Raw genomic sequence first — 20044 nt, 5'->3', positions numbered from 1 at the left:
CTCCGCACAGTCAACTACATAACTTCAAGGGGGTAAAATATCTAAGCTCAACTAACCAATTTAGCGAATATTGGCTTGCTTTCCCCAGACAGGGGCGATGCTTTCTATTGGTCAGAAATACTATTTAAGCCATTGGCTTACGTTTCTCTTTTTATAACTAATTATTGAAACTATAAGGATTTCTATTGGCCAAATACTTATTTCCATCTCCAGTACACGATCTCAGTTACAGATGCATCTTTGGAGAAGAAATAAATTTATGAACCAGGCCATGGAATATTCAGCGTTTTGTACCTTATTTTGTTTGTTTTTATCTAATTTACCATGCTATTAACTAGCAAACCCAGGCCACCAAAATCGTTTCAGCCGGTTCTTCACCAAAGCCATACCAATAATGGCGACTCAGAAGAGTGGATAATCTTCAAAACTTGCATTTGAATAACAAAAGCTAAGTTGACATAGATTGGAACTCAACAGAGAACTTTTTCAATTATACCCGGGGGCGTTTTGTTGTTAACGAGGCAGAGGAGATGCGGCAGCGACATGTGCGCTTTGATATGAACGAACTGGCTAGGCTAGCCGCAGATACTGTTGGCGCAAAGGAGGTTGTCAATATCGAAAAATGTGCTGATGGCCTTTTCAACAAAGCCTTTGTTTTCACCTTTGAGGATGGAAAGCAGGTAATTGGCAAAGTTCCCAACCCGATTGCCATTACAACCCATCTTACAACCGCTAGTGAAGTTGCAACTATGGAGTTTGTATGTCTTCCATGAAACGACATTGCTAGCTGAGTACGCATACTAACCTCTCACTCTATATTCATGGCTGAAAAGATGAGAACTGTGCTTAAAACTCCCATTCCACGAGCCTATGCATGGAGCTCTAAAGCTGATGACGGCAAAAATTCTGTGGGAGCTGAATACATCATCATGGAGAAGATTGCGGGCATTCCACTGGGGAAAGTCTGGAAACACCTTTTGGGGAGTGATAAGATGAAGGTTCTGATTAATATATTCAAACATTAGAATGAATGGGTGTCTGTTGCATTCTCACGGTTCGGAAGTCTGTACTACGCTGGGGATGTAGACACTCCGCCCGCAGGCTAGCTTTATGTTGATAAGGATGGAAATCAAGTCAAAAACCCTAGATTTGTCGTGGGTCCAGCTTCGCACAACGAATGGTTTATACACGGACGGGATTCCGTGGGCTGTAATCAGGGTCTCTGTAAGCCAACTTGCCTGTTATTTCACTCCATATTGACTCATCTGCCTGTTTTATCTAGGGAGTACGGTTGTTGGCTACAAAAGGGCAGTCGCCCATCGAGAGATCCAGGCTGCTCGGCTGTTGCCATTTCCCAAGCAAACACTACTGATTTACGGATCCCGTCCACTTTACTTACCAACTGTGGAGAAAAAAGTTGCGGCTTTGGAGCACTCCTTGCAATCCCTGGAGACTTTCCTCCCAAAAGATCTAGCTCTTCTCCGTGGTCATCTTTGGCACCCTGATTTCCACCACGAGAACATATTTGTGAACCCAGAGAATCCTTCTGAAATAACAGGAATCATTGGTTGGCAGTCAACACCTGGCAGTCAACACCGATAACACCACTGTTGATCAGCCTTTGGATCTTCCATTTATGAATTACGGCGGCTCGGATGGCGGTGAAACCCTTGAAATTCCTGTGCTGCCTGATGAATTTCAATCGATGCGAGGGGATAAGAAAAAGAAAATCCACAAGAATTATATGGATAAGTCTGCTGTGGTTGCATGGCGCCTTCTCCTGAAGCATAAGAACCCGGCCTATTAGAGAGCTAGCTTGTTTAAGCATAATCCTATTGGATTGACTCATGAGCTGTCTCTTCAAGTGTTTACCATCGGGGAGCCTTCCTGAGACAGGCGTTGACTAATTACATGTTGACTTAGAGGGTAAAAACCAAAGATAACAGCATTTTTTATTTATGAAGAGGGGGGCCATAACCTGATAAAAGCCCTGGAGATCACACCACTTCACTGCTTTTTGGGGTACATAGTGTAGGTACATTTGGGGGGGATTAAGCTGGAATAAAACCCATAAACCTAATAGGCCCATCTGCCATTCTGCGCAAGTTCGTAATAGAAAGGTTATAAGTATCTGCAGGATTTCTGTTGGGAAAGATGCAACTGCCAAAGAGTTGCCTTCTCGATATCGGGATCACCTGGTTTGTATTGTTTGTCGGCGCAGGAAAAATTGACTAGTCCCTATTAGTAGCTGTAAAATAAATTCTCAAATCAAATGATAGCAGTCACTTACCTCGGTTCGTAATAAGACAACTCTCCCAGCAGGATCCCTTCCATGAACGTGCAAATCCCCCTTTATACGGCCGCTACTGATATTTGTCCATCGAATTAGCAGCACGAGTTCAACAGCTGCGCCTCCAACAAGCCAGAGATCCTTATCAGCCTCCAACCGTGGCCAAGACTCCGACCAGCCTGCCTCGACAGCAACAGTTGGTAGGGGTAATGAGTCCGGGAGGATACACGCATCAGGTTCCTTTACAGCGGAAGTATATGGTGCCGCAAAACCAGTAAAACCTAATAAGAAAAGGTCAATCAAATCGAACTTCAAAAAGAGGAAAATGTGAAATAAAAGCTAAGATAGATGCAACATACTCGTTCCAACGCGGAGTCTCAGTTCCTTTCTTTCTGCTACCGTCAAGAACCCGGCCATAACCATATCGAGCAGCTCGTTTGAAAGCCACTCTTGGTGGCAGTCATGGACCGTAGTCGGCATAACTCGGGCAGTCAGAACTTGAGTTAACGGGTTATAGGAAATTCTGGAATACTTGTTAGAAATTGTTTCAGATCTTCTTGTGGTGGCTGCTTTCGGTAACGTACCGGGGAAGCAGTCTTTCAATCTCGGGATCCTCTGAAAACGAGGTTGCAATCTGAAACCCGGCAGAAGGAAAAATATTTTCAAAAGTAAGATCTGTAGAGTGGTTTGTGCTCAATATCACATTTCGAATGTTATTGAACAACTTCTGAGCAGACGGTTCTTCAGCTGGAAAGTTTGTGTTGCTCCGTAAAGAGCGCGTTGGGCTGGTGACGCTACCCATTGTTGTCAGATACTCAATAGAGATCAGACTATCTGCGTGAGGAACTGTATTTGTTCGAACACTCTTGAGAGAATAGAACTGGAGGACGATAGCGTGATGCTGGAGCCTATATCTTCGTGACTGTTGTAAACGTCCTGACTATCTTATCTGTTATGCTGATGAGTAGTACAGGACGGCTAACTGATAGTAGCCCGCTGTTGACCGAGAGTAGGGATCGCGAGTAAGAAGATAAAGACCAAAGGTGAATGACTTGGTAAAGGACTGGTATTTGCTTGCGCTTTCTTTACTGCACCATTAATTAGACTTAGTTTTTCTTTGTTTTGCAAAGGATGTAGTTCTAATAGTTATAAAGGACAAGGTTTGTTATTACGTCATCATGCCGTTACTATGGACGAACAAGCCTACTTACTAAGCGTGTAACTAGTTAACTAGGTACCTAGTTAGTTGGTTATTTCTAAGCATATCGATCAGACTTTCATGACTCAACGTCCTCGTCCACAGCAACAAAAAACTGCCTTGAGACAACTTGACCATAACCAGCCAAAGTCTTCTTACGCGGTTGGTTGTATTTTCAAAGTGAGGATATGATATTCCATACATTGATTGTACGAATCACGGACGTTCACGTATTGTTAAAGAGCAGACAAATTGGTAATCAGTATTGGCAGCTGTATCCGAAGGCTGGACAATCTTCTGCCACAAAAACTTCAAGGTAATTGTCGGTACTAAGCTCTATTTTGAGAGTTGAAATTTGAAAATTGACGACTTGAGGGCCGCTGTACGTACAGACAACGCAATACTAATCAACCATGTAATTATTAACTATAGGTTACCGTAGGAAATAGCCAAGTAATGCAAATGTTGGCACTATAATCCTCAGTCTCTTTCGTTTGACTTTCAATTGTTATCTAACTCTTTCATATTCACTATGAGCTTTAACTCTGATGAATTCAGCATCAAAAATCTAGAGAGTGTTCTCCAGGCGGCGTTCCTTTCGAAGAGCGCGCAGTTTAGCTCTAGCTTCCTCGAGGGGCACGAGACTGCCCTTGGTCTGCGAACTGGGATCATCACGGTTACGAATGTTAACCGAACGAGACTCCTTCTCTTGAGCGCCCACCACTAAAAGGGTTGTTAGTTCATTCCATGTAGCACGATACGAGATTGTAAAGCTTACCAAAAATGAAGTTGTACTGGGCCAACTGGCCATTTCGAATCTTCTTTTGCATAGTGTGGCCGCTGAGATCAATATCGACATTCAGCTTATCACCTCGAAGTATCTCCTGAAGTTCTTCGACATAGTCGTTGGCACTGGCCATAACGGGGACAATTAGGATCTGTCGGGGGCTAAGCCAGAACGGCCATTTGCCGCCAAAATGCTCAATCAAAATACCAAAGAAACGCTCAAAGCTTCCAATGATAGCCCTATGGATCATAACTGGTCTAGCTCTACCCGGGCCTGGGTTAGAAGAGTCTGAGGGCTGTGCTTGGGATGAGTTTGAACCGCCTTCTGGCTTAGCTTCGGCCTGAGGGGCCTGGGGCGCGGCCGGAGCAGCGGATTTAGGAATGGTTTCCCCAGTCATGTATTCGAGTTTGAAATTCAGGGGGAGTTGGTAGTCGAGTTGAATAGTGGCACACTGATGTTCTCGCTTCAGGGCATCGGAAATCGTGATATCAATCTTTGGTCCATAGAAGGCACCATCACCTTCGTCAATTTCCCATTCTGCACCCTTGAATTTGGTGAGAGCTTCTCTCAGTTGAGCTTCGGCAAAATCCCAGGTCTCAAGCTTTCCGAGGTACTTCTCTGGTCGGGTAGAGAGTTTTAGTTTGAAGCTGAATCCAAACAATCCATAGATAGCACGGAGGAAATCAAAGAGACCTTCGATCTCTCCTATAATCTAGTAAAAAAGAAAATATAGATTAGTGACATCTCCCTACTGATTTGGGTAGTCGAATATAGCCATACCTGGTTGTCAGTGCAGAAAATATGGGTGTCATCCTGCTGGAACTTTCTCACTCGAGTCAACCCGTGCAGAGCACCGGATGCTTCATTTCTATGAAGTACACCAAAATCTGCCATTCGCAATGGTAGTTCTCGGTAACTTCGCTCTCTGTGGCCAAACATGATACAATGGCCAGGGCAGTTCATTGGCTTCAGAGCCCAATCACGCTTTTCAACGTCAAGCTTGAACATATCGTCTTTGTAATGGGCCCAGTGGCCAGATTGTCGCCATATACCAACATCGTACATGTTAGGGGACTGTACTTCTTGATAACCTCGCTTTCGGTACTCGGTGCGGAGTAACTTTTGTAGGGCATTGAAGATCTTGGTTCCATTAGGAAGTAAAAAGGGGCATCCTGGGGAAACTTCGTCGAAGAAGAAAAGTTCTTGCTCTTTGCCGATTTTGAGGTGGTTTCGCTTCTCTGCCTCTTCAAGAAATTTTAGATGCTCTTGTAGCAGTTTCTTGTCAGGGAAAGCTACACCACGTATCCGCTGTAGGGCATCATTGGTCTGATCACCTAGGAAATAGGCAGAGGAGTTCTGCCTGGAGTCAGAAACGAGCTGAAAAGAACGTTAAAAGGTATAAAAGCACTTACCTGAGTGATCTTCATGGCCTTGATTTTGCCGGTGTTCTGAATATGGGGTCCGCGGCACAAGTCTACAAGAGTTCCACATCGGTAGACAGTGCTGCTCTCGCCTTCAACAAGATTGTCGATATAATGTAACTTATATTTGCTATAGCCAAACATTTTCTTCAGGTTGTCCTTGGAAACCTCCAACCTGTCGAATGACTGTTTCTCCTTGAAAATCTTTGCGGTTTTGGCGTCTAATGCTGGGTAATCGGTCTGGTGGACGACGCCACTAGAAAGGAGATATCATTAGCAACAGCTTCAGGTTGATTTGGTAGGCCAATTGCAATTGCCAAATAAAAAGGGGGGGAGCAGTGCTGCATACCCTTCAGGGATTGCCATATCATAGAAGAAACCCTGGGCAGTAGGAGGACCGTGTGACAGGAGACATCCATAATGACACTCGCAAGCCTCACCAAGAGCATGAGCACTGGAATGCCAGAACACTTCTCTGCCCTCCACGGAGTCAAAGGGTAGGTAGCGGATGCGGCAGTCCCTTTCAAGTGGACGGTCCAGGTCCCAGAGCTCCTTTCCGTCAAGCTTAGCGATAACTACGCTCGAGCTGAGCTCCTTGGGTATATCCTTCAAAAACGAGCCTGGAGTAGAGTGCCATGCCTGCGCGATAACGGTTGAAGGTGCGCCATTCACCTCCAGGGTCACGGTGATGTCGAATCGAGGCTTGTTCTTGATCTCCTCCACCTTCTCCTTGTACAGCCGGTCAAACAGCTCATTTCGCTCTATGATAAAGTCTGGCAGCGGCTTCTCAGCGGCTGCAGGCTTGCCCTTTGCCTTGTCTGCTTTCTGCGGGGCATTCTTCGAGGGGCCGGCGGCGTCCATGGGTGCTGTGCGGTCGGGCAGAGTGGTGTCTTTGGTCGAAGAGCTCGCTGGGGCGGCAGATTCGCTCATACTGCCTGTGATAGCCCACTCCGGTCAAATACTTGCAAGTCCTTCTGCTGGTCTTTCTGTTTCTTCTCGTGTGCTCTTGTTAATCTACCTAAACTGTGACTCGGTTTGGATAGTGTATAGATAGGTTGCATCACGTGACACTAACGTCGACTAATTTTAGCCGAGACTTTTTTTGATAGCTTTTTCGTTTCTTTTGACAAGCAAATAGGAAAAAAGTCTTCAAGAAGCCGGACAGTCGACCAGTTCCAACGGCACCAGCGGACGTTTGTTAAACAAGGAGAAAAGGGAATTGCGCCATGTCGTTTCGCGGGGCACCCAGAGGCCGTGGCACAGGCGCCAACCGTGGAGGGTTCGGGGCTCGCGGTGGTGAGTTGTGTGCTCAATCAATATTACATACATATCCAGTTCGGTTTAGCTGACAGCGCTCGGTTTCACCTGTTAAAGGCCGTGGAGGAATGCAGCAGTCATTTGGACCGCCGGCTACCGTACTCGAGATGGGCACCTTCATGCACTCGTGCGAAGGAGAGATGGTCTGCGAATCGATCAACCCTAAGATCCCATACTTCAACGCACCGATATATCTGGAGAACAAGGTACAATTGCAGCATCGTTTCTATGCCAGGAGAGAGACGCTAATGGACAATGCCGTATAGACACCGGTTGGAAAAGTCGATGAAGTTCTAGGGCCAATCAACCAAGTATACTTCACCATCAAGCCCCAGGAGGGTATTGTCCCGACGTCTTTCAAGACCGGTGACAAGTTCTACATTGGAGGAGACAAGCTATTACCATTGGAGAAGTATGCGCCCACGCTCTTTGTTGAATGGCCGTTGATATTGGATATCTAAGCTTACATTTTCACCTAGATTTCTCCCCAAGCCCAAACCACCACCAGGTGCACCAAAGCCAAAGAAGATCGGAGGCGCAGGGCGTGGAGGTCCTGCGCGCGGTGGTAGAGGGGGCTTTTCCCGCGGCGGACGAGGTGGTGGTGCTCCTCGAGGCCGTGGTGGATTCTCTAGAGGAGGCGCGCGAGGCGGACGGGGTGGTAGCGGTGGATTCTCTCGCGGAGGTGCCAGAGGAGGTTCGCGAGGTGGATTCCGCGGACGAGGCTAGAGGGAATCGCATCAGTCGATTTCCTTTATTTCCTCGCTGGCGTTTAGGAGCATTCTGGATGGGAGTTTGATTCCTTTCTTATCATTAACGATATCTGTGCTATTTTGGCCTAAAAAAAGAGCTGTCGGTTCCCGTTCCAATGTACTAATTGTAACATAGAGCCAATCTGCATTCCTCGCAATGTCTTATTTTACATATCTTCCTGTACACAGTCACAAAAGAAGTGGTGAATCCGCTGTCTGGCACGCTGAATCAAATGTGGCCAACGGTCTTTTGCAGGCCAAGGTCGCCTTTTTTTTTTTTTTAGCGCAGGGTAAACTAAACTCGCAATATATGACGTCCTTCTGTCCAGCCCACATCAACATTATTTCAAACCAAGGACAAACCGCTCCTATTCCACCCATCGCTCACCCTCTCCCTTGCGCGATAGCAGCTATTATTACCCTTATAGGCTTGCTCGAGCGTTATATTACTCTCTATTGATAATTCAGGCGTACAATTTAGCCCTCCTTCGACCCAGCAACCAGCCATGTCGCGACGAAGCCCTGCAGCGGGCGGTAACGGCCCCGAGAGCTCTGAAACCCCCAAGGATGCCGGTATGGACCTCGCTATACAAAGATCGATGTGCTGGAGGGACTCCCTAGCTGATATGCTCCCCGTTGCTAGGCCAGGATAAACAGAAGATTCTCCTCTCTGCAGACACCGGCCACTTCAGCTTAATCAGGTGCGCAAACAGCTGGAATAATACGGATAACAACTGCGCTCTCTCCCGTTCTGACTCAGTTATTTGGCACTTCTAGGGCCTTGCATCTTGCTGATTTTATTACGGAACTAAATGGTGTGTGGCTTCTTCAGTCCTGATATCAGTAAGGCGGACTCATTGCTGACTGACGCTTCATAGGATTTTGTGGAGGCAAGTATCTGGCAACTATCGTCGATCTCAGCCATCTGCAAGGGGTCAAGGGAATTTATAATTATACCTGGAGCTGACCAAGAATCTCCAGTGATGTCGATATTTTCGTCGTTGAGATACTGCCTAGGTGAATCTCACCATCACGGGAATATCTGGATGGCTCTTGGCTTCATTCCGTTCGGCCTCTTCTTCGACTTTATGGATGGAAAAGTTGCCAGATGGCGGAAAAAGTCATCGTTGATGGGACAGGAACTCGACTCTCTGGCAGACCTGGTATGCATTTCGAAATAGACCGAAGCGACATGAAAAAACCCCTCAGTCTGCCGTGCGCGGAAATTTGTTGATATCTAACATATGATTAGGTCTCGTTTGGCGTTTCTCCAGCAGTGGCAGCATTTTCGATCGGAATCAGATCGCCAGTTGACCACGTCCTACTCACTCTCTTTGTGCTCTGCGGTCTTACCAGACTTGCTCGATTTAACGTCACTGTTGCAACACTCCCTAAAGACAAGACGGGGAAGTCGAAATACTTTGAAGGCACTCCCATCCCGACAACGTTAGTGCTTGTGGGGATAATGGCGTACTGGCTGTCTCAGGGTTGGATCTTGGATGACCTTCCACTTGGAGTGATGCTCCCAGGCACCGCACTCGAATTTCACCCCATTGTTGGCATGTTTCTTGTCAGCGGCTGCCTCATGGTAAGCAGATCTATACATATCCCAAAGATATGATAGGCTCTACCTACCCGTCGCCTAGTACCTTTTTGGTCTTGTTGGTATTATTCGTTTCTTTGTTGTTAAAGAAAGAGAACGAGGGACCTGTTTAGCTGCCTTAAGTTTTGAGTGCGTGTTTGTTTTCCTTTGACCTTAACGTGCCTTTGTTTAGTTTTATGTGCAAGCCAGTTAGATCCCTGGTCATTCAGAGTATGGCAATCATTTGGCGGTTCAATCGTCCACACTGGCAATCAGATATATACAAGGATAGAAACGACTCCGCGACGTCCAAAAGCCGTTCAATACTCTTTTTGGTCCCTTTATTCTTTTTTTTTTTGTACAGAGTACTCGGTAACGATTCTCGATCCCGATCTATGCTGGGCTGGAGCGCTTTCTCTTCGACGGCAATCCTTCGGCAACCAGCACGATAAACTGGGTGCTAGGAGACAAGCAGAATATTTGCACATCCACAATGACGAAATAGCGAAATATTCTACAATATCAACTTTCTGATATAGAGAAGGATAAAAATGGATGTGTCACCTCAATGCGATGGGCCACGATACCGGCCAGGATCCCTCGATCTATGCCACGAAGCCCACGAGCCAAGGGAGATTAAAGGAGCGCTCTCTGCACAGGCAGGTATATAAAATCTTCAGCCCGGAAAGCGGCTGAAGATTTGGTTAGGAGCTGGTATCGGAACACGGGCTTTGCAGGATGAACCTTTGTTCTAGATCATTCTTGGTAGAATGGCTGATACGTGTGCTGGCGTATTCCAAAAGCCTCAGAATATTCTCCGCCGGCTCGGCTGGCTTTTTAACACCTCAAAGCTGTGGCCGGGAATGCGCGGTTTGGGCAACTCCGTTGCCTCCTTGATGACATTACTCGAATGTTCGCCTGCAACCCTCCAAGCCTGGCCACGTATCTCGAGCAGCGATCTAGCCGCCCGCCCAACCGCCTGGCATCACTCCGCGCCCTGCATCTCTTGAAGGAAAAGATGATGCGTCAGGCCAAATGTTCCAATTATGGAAATCGAGCACGCTGGCCGCAGGACATCATGATGTATGTATGATGCACGTCGATATATGCCAGTTGATGACTTAATCGGCCCCCAGTAACGGAGATAGTGCTGGGAGACGAATCATTTCAGGCGCTTGAGGGCGACGACCCCTGCTTAGCCCAGACTTAAGGGCAAATCACACGATAGCAAGGATCCACGGAGTCTTAGTGTCTTACTTGATGCGCGAGCAAAATAGATTACAGTCTACTATTGACAGGGAAAGTTGGGAGCCACTGGGACCGTCAGGCGCCAAGTCAGCCATAAAATACAGCACAGAAGGGCGAGAAGGACGCCAGCAGAAGCGGAAGAAGCATCCAGAGAACAAACAATATATCTGTTTGGGGGTGGAGAGGAAAACCTCCGCCCCGGTGGCGAGAAGCTCCGGCGCCAGAAAAAAGGAAGACAAGAGAAAGCAGAGGCCTAGGGATCGTGTTATACTTCTGCTCGTGCTTACGAGGGGGACTTGCATGTTATCTTACAGCAGACATCTTAGCTGAAGGGACGAGAATTTTGCTCGCAGGGATACACTTTAGTTGGAAGAATCTCCGAGGATATACGACAACGAAGGGCAAATGCTCACCTACTCGCCGTGGATGAAAGAGCAAAAGAAAATAAAAGAGAGAGAGAGGAAGGGGACGATCAAAGATGCCCACCGTCACTCCGTCATTTTGCATATACAACTTTCATAACTTTCATGGCTCATGCTTTTGCCAGGCCAGCAAGTCTTTTTCCTTTTGAGAAGACATGATACTTCCCCCAGACTCCATACCGGGCCTGGGAATATACGGAGTCGACGACCACCTGGCTGCACCGCCACGGATTGCATACGTTCAGTATCCCGCCCCTGAAGCACACTAGATGTTACATGTACCAGTTCCGGGCCAGGGTGCAGCGAGCAGCGGGTGTTCCTGGGCCCAGAAACCAATTTCGGGGTCAGAGCGTATTCCATATGTACCACTAGGACAACTATCGCCTGCGATTTAACGACGGGCAAAGTTCGCAGGCGCCGCTGATTGGGTTGCACCGCATACCGAGTCTGCATGTGGATGGTGACACCCCTTTTTTCTAGCAGCCCAAGCAGGTACGGCGCCCGTACATAGAGTATCGAACGGTTCCAGTTCTCCATAAATTACCTGGATATGCATGCTCATAAACGGCAGGGATACGGCAAGTCCTCGCCCAGACACGCACTTATTCCCTAGCCCAGAGCGAGGCTTCTCCTCTCCTTTCCATCGCTCGTACAACTCCGTCCCTTCTGCCTCCGTCTCGCATCTTCGACAGTCCTTTTTTCGTCTCCCTCCACACTCTTTTCTTTCCTACTAGTCCAGGTTCATCTCGTCGAGCGGCTGCTGATGAGATCGTCTGCCCCTACCACAGTCTTTCACAGTCCTTGAATGCTAGGATTTCCTTCCCGGTTATATCGTCACAACGCTCTCTCATACGTCAAGTCAATCGTTTTTTTTTCTCCCTCTCGACTGCGTGGTTTTTTTGAGGTTCGTCCAACTCATCCTCGATATCACCAACATTTCCCACCCCCCTCTCTCACAACCCGGCGTATCGACAACTTATTTCAAACCATCTCCTGAATAAAAGGCCGATATCGTTTGACGAGTTGACGATATTAACACTGGTTATTGCAGACGTTCTCGAAAAAATAGTGCATACGTATACACCTATCGGCATACGCACCACTTTTCTCGGTGCTGAGTTGTCACCTGGTTTACGGACCGATATCCTCAGGAGGACGTTGGAAAGGAGATGTTGTCAAACAGAATATAAAACATCAACTTATTGATATCCATCCCGAACATTCCGGCCTACAGTTCTCGCACATCGACTGTCCCTGATTCGGCATTTCGCTTGAGGCGCTGTGATCCGTTTCTCTATATACGAGCCGGTCCTCCCTTTCACCAAAAGGGAGAAGAAGAAAAAAGCGGTATCAACCTGTAAATATGAAGATATATACGTCGAAGGCCGTCACGGCAGTGGCCTTCCTGCTGAGTGCGATCCCATCATGTCTGGCAGAAGATCCTAAGATCAAGGGATGCTACAAAGATTCCGGCAGCTTGAAGGACATGGGGCCCACCAAGTACCAGAGTGTAGGAGCCTGTCGAGACCTTTGCGTGAAGTCCCAGAGTGCTGTATTTGCGCTTCATGACACAAACCGATGCTCTTGCGGTGATAAATATCCTCCAGTGGACCTCAAGGCCGCACCTTCAGACAAGACCTGCGTGCTCGTTAAATGTCCTGGCTTTGATCAAGATCAATGTTTGTTCTTCCTTTACCTTTCCCTTGATGTGGGCAATGAATGACTAACTTGACGGCGCTCCAGGTGGTGGAAAGAACAGCTATGCGATCTACCTGACCGGTCTAGTCGACGACCCGGCAACAGAAGGCAGCGCAGACGACGGCGATGCCACGAAGACCTCACAACCTCCTCAGGCAACAATTACTGAGGGAGGGCACACCGTCATCGTCACGCCCACCCCAAAGCCGTCAGGCCCCAACAAGGCTGGAATCGCCGCCGGAGTAGTCGTCGGCGTCGTGGCCATCGGTGCCATCATCGGCGGTGCCATTTTCTACCTCAAGTACAGAAAGCGACAGAAAGTGGTTGACGAGTACCGTCGCAACGCAACGATTAACAACTTCGTCGCAGGAGGAAAGCCATCTTATAGCCAGAGCTCGGCGGATTCGCGATTAGACCCCAGCATGACATCTCAGCGCCGCCAGAGCAACGGCAGCATTGCTGATGACCAGGACTTCTCACGACGAGTTTTGAAGGTACTATCCCATCTTTTATCCATCCATCTGCGGTCTTTTTCCATCCCCCTGGCTAACAGTTGCAATCTGCAGGTCACCAACCCGGATGGAAATTATTAAATATACCCACTTCGATATATACGTTTATAAAGCCGCCTGCTGTCTCTCGCCTTGCCTTCTCTTGTTTGTCTTTTTTTTTTCGCTGGGAGGAACGCTCCCGTTTAATTGATCGCAACCTGTCGATACTCCCGCTTCAGCCCAGATATTAACGCCCGTGTATATTCCCGCTCCCTCGCCGCCATCTACTACTTGTATCTCAGCCCTCCCCCTGTCGACCTGTATTTTCAGCTTTGACCTTACGACCCAAAACCAACTTCCACCTTGTGATTCCTTCTCGGCGTTATACCACAACAGTCTTTTCGGAAAGGAGGGGAGTTTTGTCGACGTATCCTCCTCTTTCTTTTCCTTTCCTTTTTTTCCTTTTCGTTTCTTTTCTGTATACGCTCACTCCTTTTTCTATCACAGACGAGTATGGAATAAAGCAAAGCGGACGTCTGGGGAGGCGAATCTGAACTCATCCAAATGAAAATGACCAGTCAAGGGCGCCGCCCTTCCAAACTCCTCTGTGCCTCTTGTGCCTTTGATTTCCCTATTCTCTTCTTTCATGGAACGTGTGCTATGATCCATACCTCTCGTGGCCTGCCATCTACCTGGATTCTTGATTATATCTCTTCTATATCTCCTTCCTACCTTCTTCCCTCTCACACCCCCCTTCCACCCCTCCAATTTTCCTATATACCTTATACTATGTATGCATCTGGGCGTTACTGTGTGTATTCTTCCTCACCGGCTTCCTATATATACATCTCTTTTACTAAGTTGACGTCTTGGACGACTAGCCCCTTTTTTCTCTTATACAGTACATATATACACATATTATATTTGTCCTCCTATCCGCCTCCTGCCATATATCCGTATATATGTCTCTTTCTTCTCTTGCATCCCTAGTATTATTTAATTAGTACATCATTCATCTGCCCCTCGACGTGCCATTGGGTCACTTTTGCCCTTTCCCGTCGATCAGAGCATGGAGATCACACCCGTAGCGCTTCACATGTCCACTTTTCCCTTCCATTCATCTTGCGCCGTCGGAGTCACTTGACGGCTCCCTCGGCATTTGAATATCAGAGCAAGAAACGAAAGAATGAGAAAGAAGTACGGAAAAAGAAAGCAAAGGGCTTGTCGTGTGTATCGCTAACTGGCCGATACGTATCATATTCCAAGCGCTCGTCTCGCCCTCAGGCTCTCTTCACTCTTGATCTCCCTCTCTTTGCGCCCAACGAAGCCGCCGCGCCGCTCGTGTGTATCAGATTAAGCTCTGCTGATCCCCTTGCTATTTTACTGGGCAGATGCTTGAGGATGAGGAGAGCGGGAGACAGTTCAGCCCGTGATACGATGAAGACTGCTGGGGACGGGAAATTGAACGGCTGATATTTATCTGGCTTGTTTCTTGGTTGGTGTTGATATCCAGGGGCAGCCAGCTCATTCGCATTTAGATGGTTATCTAAGAAAAATAACGGCCACCCTTTTGATATAGGGATATAGTGGCTCGATGGCCTTTCGTTGGAGGTGTGAACAGTGTTCGAGGCCCGGTTATGCCGTCATACCTTGCCTGCCGTCGATTGTTCTGCAGTGAAACGGGTTCTTATGCGCTGGCCGTGTCACAGTCAGTTCCTCAGTCGGTACCTCTTGTACTATGTTATATACATATATGCATGCAAGCTCAATAATGGGGCCTACTAGCTTGTGTCTTGTATTACCCTAGCATCCGGGGTACATGACGATAATGGAGTGAATCTTACATGGACCAAATGAGCAATATAAACCATAATGAAAATACTTGATATCTGCAAATATGAGCCATGCTGGTGCTAGTTAACAGAGACGGAGAAAAAGAGAAACAAAAAAAAAATGCTACATATTATCGTAATACTTCCAAAAGACGCCCATGCAACTGGCAACAACCAAGTCTAACATTTTCAAACCCTCATCTTCAATGATAATTTTGCCCAGCTTAGCACTGTTGCCGCGAAGGCCTCCGCCGGCCCTTTCACGAGCAAGGCTCAGATCCAACTCTCCGATCCAGGAAGAGGGTTTGGTCGGGCTGCTGTTTTGGTCGCCCGAGCTGGACGGCCGGGGAAGTAAGGTCGGCAGGTTAAACCGTATTTCAGCAACTGTCGTAGTTGCTGCTGAGGACGGTGAGTTTCCTGCAGCTCCCGGGATGGTATGCTTGCACTTCAAAGTCCTTCCGTTGGCCGCAGTGACAAAGTTACAGTGGCCGTTCCAGATGGAGGTGAAGTGGTAATGGGCATTACCTCTGTGGGGGTACTTGCTGGGCTTGGGGGGAGAACGATTGAACATCTCGCCGCCGTGAGAGGAGGAGTGGTGTCGATGGTGAGACGACGACTGTGGTGGGTGTGAGAGTTTCAGGAGGCGAGTGAATTTGACAGGACCTGGCCCGGGACCTGAATCTGATATATCTTCAGCCTCTCGGGGCATATTCGAGGACATGCTGGAAAGGGGGGGCCGTGCAATGTCCAAGCTGCGTGCTGAGGCAGGAAGCTTAATGCCTAGACTTTCGAACGACATTCTAGACGTGTCAACTGCGAATTTCTGATAGCCTGGCGTCGCGATTTCAACCCTTATAGAGCCGTCTGGCCTCCCTTCCAAAGGGGAACTGCCTATATTATCGATCGTGCCGACGTTCCACTGGGTGCTGTGCGTTGGATCACGTCGTATCAGGGTCAAGTGGAAAGGGGCTGCAGGAACAGCCTCTCGTGGCCGTTCATAACTTTTTCTCGGCCTCAGGGGAAGCGGCGGTTTGGGTCCTTCGTCCTCTGGTATGTGTAAGAGTCCCCGGTGGCTCTGAGGCCGTGTGGGTGTGGGCTCCGACTCGAATAAGGGCCTCCCTCCGCCATCCCAGCTGGCTCGCACTGTTGTTCCAAAAGCTTGGTCCCGCCAGCCCTGCACCATCGATGGCGACCCTACAGAGGGTGTCGAGGAAGGCACCTGGGCGCTCCATCGTCGTGTGTCTTCGTCGATAGGCCGACCGGAGACTGGACGAGGCGGGAGAATCGGTGGTTGCGGCTCCCAGGGTGGCTGGCCAGGCGATCCTGACCCATTGATAGGCGAATGTCTACGTTCTGGAGATGTTTCCACAGGTATGAGGCCCTCCTGCTCCCTCTCCCTTTCGTATCGTATATCTGCATCTTGACTCTGGCCGTGAGTTATGTGTTGGGGTCGAGGTGGTAGTGGAGGGGACGCTTCATGTTGGGTATGAGCCGTAGCAACACCTGGCACCGGTTTCCTTCGAGTCCGGTTCAGGATCGCCAGCTTACTCGTCTGTGGTATTGCATTCTTGGCCTGCTGCTGCTGTTGCTGCTGCTGGGATTGCTGTTCTTGTTGTATGCATTCTAGGATCTCTTCGTCTCGCGGCCCAGCCACATGTATGAAGTACAACGACGCATTAAGAGATTCGGGAGAGAGACTGGACTTTGTAGGGGGTTTCAGCGGCGAGAGAAAGACGTCTACACAGGGAGTACGCGGTTAGTTATCCTGAGCTGAGAGTGTAACGAGTCTAGGGGGGGCGTTTTCGTCCGATCTCACCTTTGCTGCCGGGCACGCGAACGATGTACAGAACCAGTGGCTCCAACGGCTTCTGGGTTGGATTCCGGGGATACGCAGGCGGGTTCGATGCGAGACTGACGATGGAAGCCAGAGAGCGAGCCTCGACGGGAGCGCCGTCCATCGGTCGTTGCTGGCTGCTCTTGGTCGGCGGCTGGAATGTCCAGCTGGAGGGGAGTTTTGCGATAAGATATTGTTATATAACTGCCTAGGCCTATTAGTTATTGGGCTGTGGCTGTGGCTGCGGGCGTCTGCAACCCAACCGGGTCTCCAGAAGAACAAGAAAAGCGAAAGAAGAAGAAGAAGGTGATGATGAAGAGTAGAAGATGACGGGCAGCTATTTATTTATTGCTTTTCCCCCTTTCTACGTCCAGACTCAGCCGCGAGTTTGCTATTGATCTAGATTGATTGTTACCTACAGCCCGAAAGACGAAAGACAAATAGACGAAGACGAAGACGAAGCCAAGGGCAAAGACAAGAAGAGCCAATGGCCGATTCGCCTTTGACAGACGCCCGAGTGTTAAAAGGGAGAGCAGGGAATCAGAAGAAGTTATGTTTAAAAATATCAAGGTGTTGCGAATTTCGGTATTAATAGAACGAAAGCCACAGTGGATTATGCATGCATGATGGCAAGGATATAGATAGAGACAGATAGGTAGTTAGATGGAGAGAGAGAGATTATGCTGGTGCCTGGACTGCGCCTCACGATAGTGATGTATTTAAATGTATTAACTATTTCATGTGCGACTGTTTTGTTTGATCACACGGCCTGCGAGGCGAGGAAAGACCAAGTTACCAGGCTGGCTTGTCTTCGTAGGACGGACAGACAGGCCGACGGCTGGACTAGAATGACAAGGAGGAGATATATCTGTGCCTGTGCTGTGGCTGTGAGTATGGACAAGGACATAACAGGAGAGAGCAAGGAGAGTGTCTGGATCAGAGAGAGAGAGAGAGAGAGAGAGCTCAAGTAGAATCAAGCAGAAGCAAAGGAAGCAAATGATGGATATATAGTGTGACAAGGGCCGGTGACCGGTCGAGAATGATTATTACGCCCCCCAGCTCCAAAAACTCCCTCCCACCCCCAAGGAAAGAAGATGATAGTTCAAATCGGAAGAGAAAACAATAGGACAGTAAATAGAGAAGAAGAAGAAATGATATGGCCTGGTGTATCCGTGCTGCTCCGCCTGTTGTGACCCCATGTTCATATAAAGGTGAATGTGTTAAAAAGAAAGATAAAACTCCGCGATGCTGGGCGGGACGGGACGTTATACGGCAGTCTCTGACCGTTCGTTCTCGGAAATGATAGGGACGGGGAGGCCACGGTTGGGGCTCTGAAGGATCAACTGCTCGTGTCGTCGTGCCCTGAGGTAGTCGCTGATAGCACGGATAAGGATGAACCAGCCAACAACCATGAGGACGTAAGAGAGCCAGTCGCTGGTGGTGAGGCCATGGAACGACGAGCCACCGGTTCCAGCTGAGCCGTCGACGGTACCCGGGTTAAAGTTGTGGCTGTTCGGATCAGGTGGGTTGACGTACCCGTCGTCTCCGGAGTCCGAGTCAGGAGAGCCATATCCGTCCGAGTTTCTCATGTAGAAGCCGTACTGCACCATGGTAAGACCGAGGCCAGCTCTGCTTCCGTTCTTGGCTGCGTGAGTGGTGTGTAGAAGGTAGGTGAGCAGGAAACCGCGAGCTGGAACGAGGTGAGATCATGCCGTTCCAGGCAAACGAGAAGACGGAGCCGACGGGGAGACCCTCAACGTAAACCTCATCCGAAGACATGCCGGGAGCCACGATGGTGGTCTCCCAGTACGGAGGAGCAGCATCTGCCGCTGCTTGTTCATATGTCTAATAAACCCATCGTCAGTTATACATACATCCATGGCCTCTTCCTACCAGAGCCAACCAGCAAAAACGTCAGGTCAGGGGTATCTTACCGGTGGTAAATCGTCAAGTTTCTCGCCTCCGCGCTCTGGCTTAGCCGATAAATTCGCAAACACTCCATCGTTGGCTCCTCGAATTACTCGAGACGCTGATGCATTCGCTCGTCCTGCTGGCTGAGCGCTATTATTGCTATTACTCCCTGCCGGCGCTTCTGACGGGTCGAAGTCTGGCGTAGTATTGGCAGGGCTCCCCCTCATCAGCCGCTGTCTGTCGTCTGCCCCTTCTTCGTCGTCACTGTGTCCGTCATCATCGCCAAAGGCATCGGCCAGTGTTCGATCTGCATCTGAGTGTAGAGGGTCCTGGGATAGCAGGCGGCGAGATGATGGGGATGGCGTCCGCGAATAAAAGGAGGGTGGAGGGGATGACGGGATAGGCTGCTGCTGTATGGCTTGCGAGGATACAGCATCGTCTTCGCTGCGAGTATTTACCTAGAAGACAGGACATGCCTTGGTCAGTAGGAGTCTCAGAATAAAAGGACAGTCGTGATGGTATTCAGGTGGCCGGGTTGACGTAGTGTTTGTTGCCTTGGGGACTTACGGGTTCATATCGATGTGAAGTCATAGTGCCGCTTCGTCCACAACCGCCCCGAACTGGAGCCACGCTGTGATTGTTCGACGTTCTTCTCAGGGTTAACCAGCTGCGTGTCGACAAGTGCTTCTTTCAGTAAAAACCAAATGTCAAAAGAAAAGCAAGCGAGCCAAAGCAAAGCCGGCGGTTTTCTTCTTCGTCTTCGTCTTCGTCTTCGTCTTCGTCTCCTTCTTTCGCCTTCGAAGCAACGAAAAAGGGCGAAACAAGCCACAGTCACGTGGTAAGTTACGGGTCATCTTTCTTCCGCAGTTTCTGGTGAACCTTGTCGAAGAAGTCGAAGTTGGTGAAGAAGAAGAAGGTGACATTGATAACTGCATAACGGCAAATAAACAAGGGAGAAAGGACTGTTTACAAGCGATACCCCGATACAGAGACAGGAAACATGCAGCGAAAGGTTTGAACTCGCCCAATTGAGCCGCATGCGCGGGTGGAAAAACAGTATACTAACAAACAGCTTCAATAGCTCGCCCCAGCAACTCCAGTACAGCAGATCCAACGGCTCATAGCCAGATGGCCCAAGGATCCGGTTCGACCAGAGTCTGTTTCAGTTCAGACATACCTCCAGTCACGGCTTGAACCTCCGCGCCCTCCACCTTCTTCCGACTCCTCCCTTAAATCCTACATCACATCCATCTTTTCACGGCGA

The 20044-nt window shown here is 48.8% G+C and overlaps 9 protein-coding genes across 9 annotated transcripts; 5 read left to right on the top strand and 4 right to left on the bottom strand.

The window, feature by feature from the left end:
* Nucleotides 1–394: 394 nt before the first annotated feature.
* MGYG_00492 (phosphotransferase enzyme family protein) lies at nucleotides 395–1025 on the top strand (the record flags this gene model as incomplete). Its single annotated transcript, XM_003176355.1, has 3 exons — nucleotides 395–410; nucleotides 463–758; nucleotides 834–1025. The coding sequence occupies 3 exons, from the start codon at nucleotides 395–397 to the stop codon at nucleotides 1023–1025; spliced, it is 504 nt and encodes a 167-aa protein (XP_003176403.1).
* A 1026-nt stretch (nucleotides 1026–2051) lies between these two features.
* On the bottom strand, nucleotides 2052–3092 carry MGYG_00491 (hypothetical protein; the record flags this gene model as incomplete). Its single annotated transcript, XM_003176354.1, has 4 exons — nucleotides 2052–2231; nucleotides 2291–2571; nucleotides 2650–2813; nucleotides 2875–3092. 4 exons carry the CDS (start codon nucleotides 3090–3092, stop codon nucleotides 2052–2054), a joined length of 843 nt encoding a protein of 280 aa, XP_003176402.1.
* Nucleotides 3093–4056: 964 nt separating this feature from the next.
* Nucleotides 4057–6626, bottom strand: MGYG_00490 (threonyl-tRNA synthetase; the record flags this gene model as incomplete). The annotated part of the gene is made up of 5 exons (XM_003176353.1): nucleotides 4057–4211; nucleotides 4267–4987; nucleotides 5056–5631; nucleotides 5688–5952; nucleotides 6046–6626. 5 exons carry the CDS (start codon nucleotides 6624–6626, stop codon nucleotides 4057–4059), a joined length of 2298 nt encoding a protein of 765 aa, XP_003176401.1.
* A 296-nt stretch (nucleotides 6627–6922) lies between these two features.
* MGYG_00489 (hypothetical protein) lies at nucleotides 6923–7739 on the top strand (the record flags this gene model as incomplete). The annotated part of the gene is made up of 4 exons (XM_003176352.1): nucleotides 6923–6992; nucleotides 7071–7219; nucleotides 7280–7425; nucleotides 7493–7739. 4 exons carry the CDS (start codon nucleotides 6923–6925, stop codon nucleotides 7737–7739), a joined length of 612 nt encoding a protein of 203 aa, XP_003176400.1.
* A 529-nt stretch (nucleotides 7740–8268) lies between these two features.
* On the top strand, nucleotides 8269–9383 carry MGYG_00488 (CDP-diacylglycerol-serine O-phosphatidyltransferase; the record flags this gene model as incomplete). Its single annotated transcript, XM_003176351.1, has 5 exons — nucleotides 8269–8335; nucleotides 8406–8463; nucleotides 8540–8577; nucleotides 8744–8925; nucleotides 9015–9383. 5 exons carry the CDS (start codon nucleotides 8269–8271, stop codon nucleotides 9381–9383), a joined length of 714 nt encoding a protein of 237 aa, XP_003176399.1.
* A 512-nt stretch (nucleotides 9384–9895) lies between these two features.
* MGYG_00487 (hypothetical protein) lies at nucleotides 9896–10922 on the top strand (the record flags this gene model as incomplete). The annotated part of the gene is made up of 3 exons (XM_003176350.1): nucleotides 9896–10007; nucleotides 10196–10427; nucleotides 10622–10922. The coding sequence occupies 3 exons, from the start codon at nucleotides 9896–9898 to the stop codon at nucleotides 10920–10922; spliced, it is 645 nt and encodes a 214-aa protein (XP_003176398.1).
* A 1455-nt stretch (nucleotides 10923–12377) lies between these two features.
* On the top strand, nucleotides 12378–13305 carry MGYG_00486 (hypothetical protein; the record flags this gene model as incomplete). Its single annotated transcript, XM_003176349.1, has 3 exons — nucleotides 12378–12693; nucleotides 12758–13206; nucleotides 13279–13305. The coding sequence occupies 3 exons, from the start codon at nucleotides 12378–12380 to the stop codon at nucleotides 13303–13305; spliced, it is 792 nt and encodes a 263-aa protein (XP_003176397.1).
* A 1854-nt stretch (nucleotides 13306–15159) lies between these two features.
* Nucleotides 15160–16993, bottom strand: MGYG_00485 (hypothetical protein; the record flags this gene model as incomplete). The annotated part of the gene is made up of 2 exons (XM_003176348.1): nucleotides 15160–16772; nucleotides 16852–16993. The coding sequence occupies 2 exons, from the start codon at nucleotides 16991–16993 to the stop codon at nucleotides 15160–15162; spliced, it is 1755 nt and encodes a 584-aa protein (XP_003176396.1).
* Nucleotides 16994–18134: 1141 nt separating this feature from the next.
* MGYG_00484 (hypothetical protein) lies at nucleotides 18135–19371 on the bottom strand (the record flags this gene model as incomplete). Its single annotated transcript, XM_003176347.1, has 5 exons — nucleotides 18135–18514; nucleotides 18567–18714; nucleotides 18744–18758; nucleotides 18804–19238; nucleotides 19321–19371. 5 exons carry the CDS (start codon nucleotides 19369–19371, stop codon nucleotides 18135–18137), a joined length of 1029 nt encoding a protein of 342 aa, XP_003176395.1.
* Between the last annotated feature and the right edge of the window lie 673 nt (nucleotides 19372–20044).

Source organism: Nannizzia gypsea, genomic scaffold, assembly GCF_000150975.2.
Source record: "Nannizzia gypsea CBS 118893 supercont1.1 genomic scaffold, whole genome shotgun sequence".
Lineage (NCBI taxonomy): Eukaryota > Fungi > Ascomycota > Eurotiomycetes > Onygenales > Arthrodermataceae > Nannizzia > Nannizzia gypsea.
The sequence above is the reverse complement of the archived record's forward strand: the minus strand, read 5'-3'. Positions and strand labels throughout refer to the sequence as shown.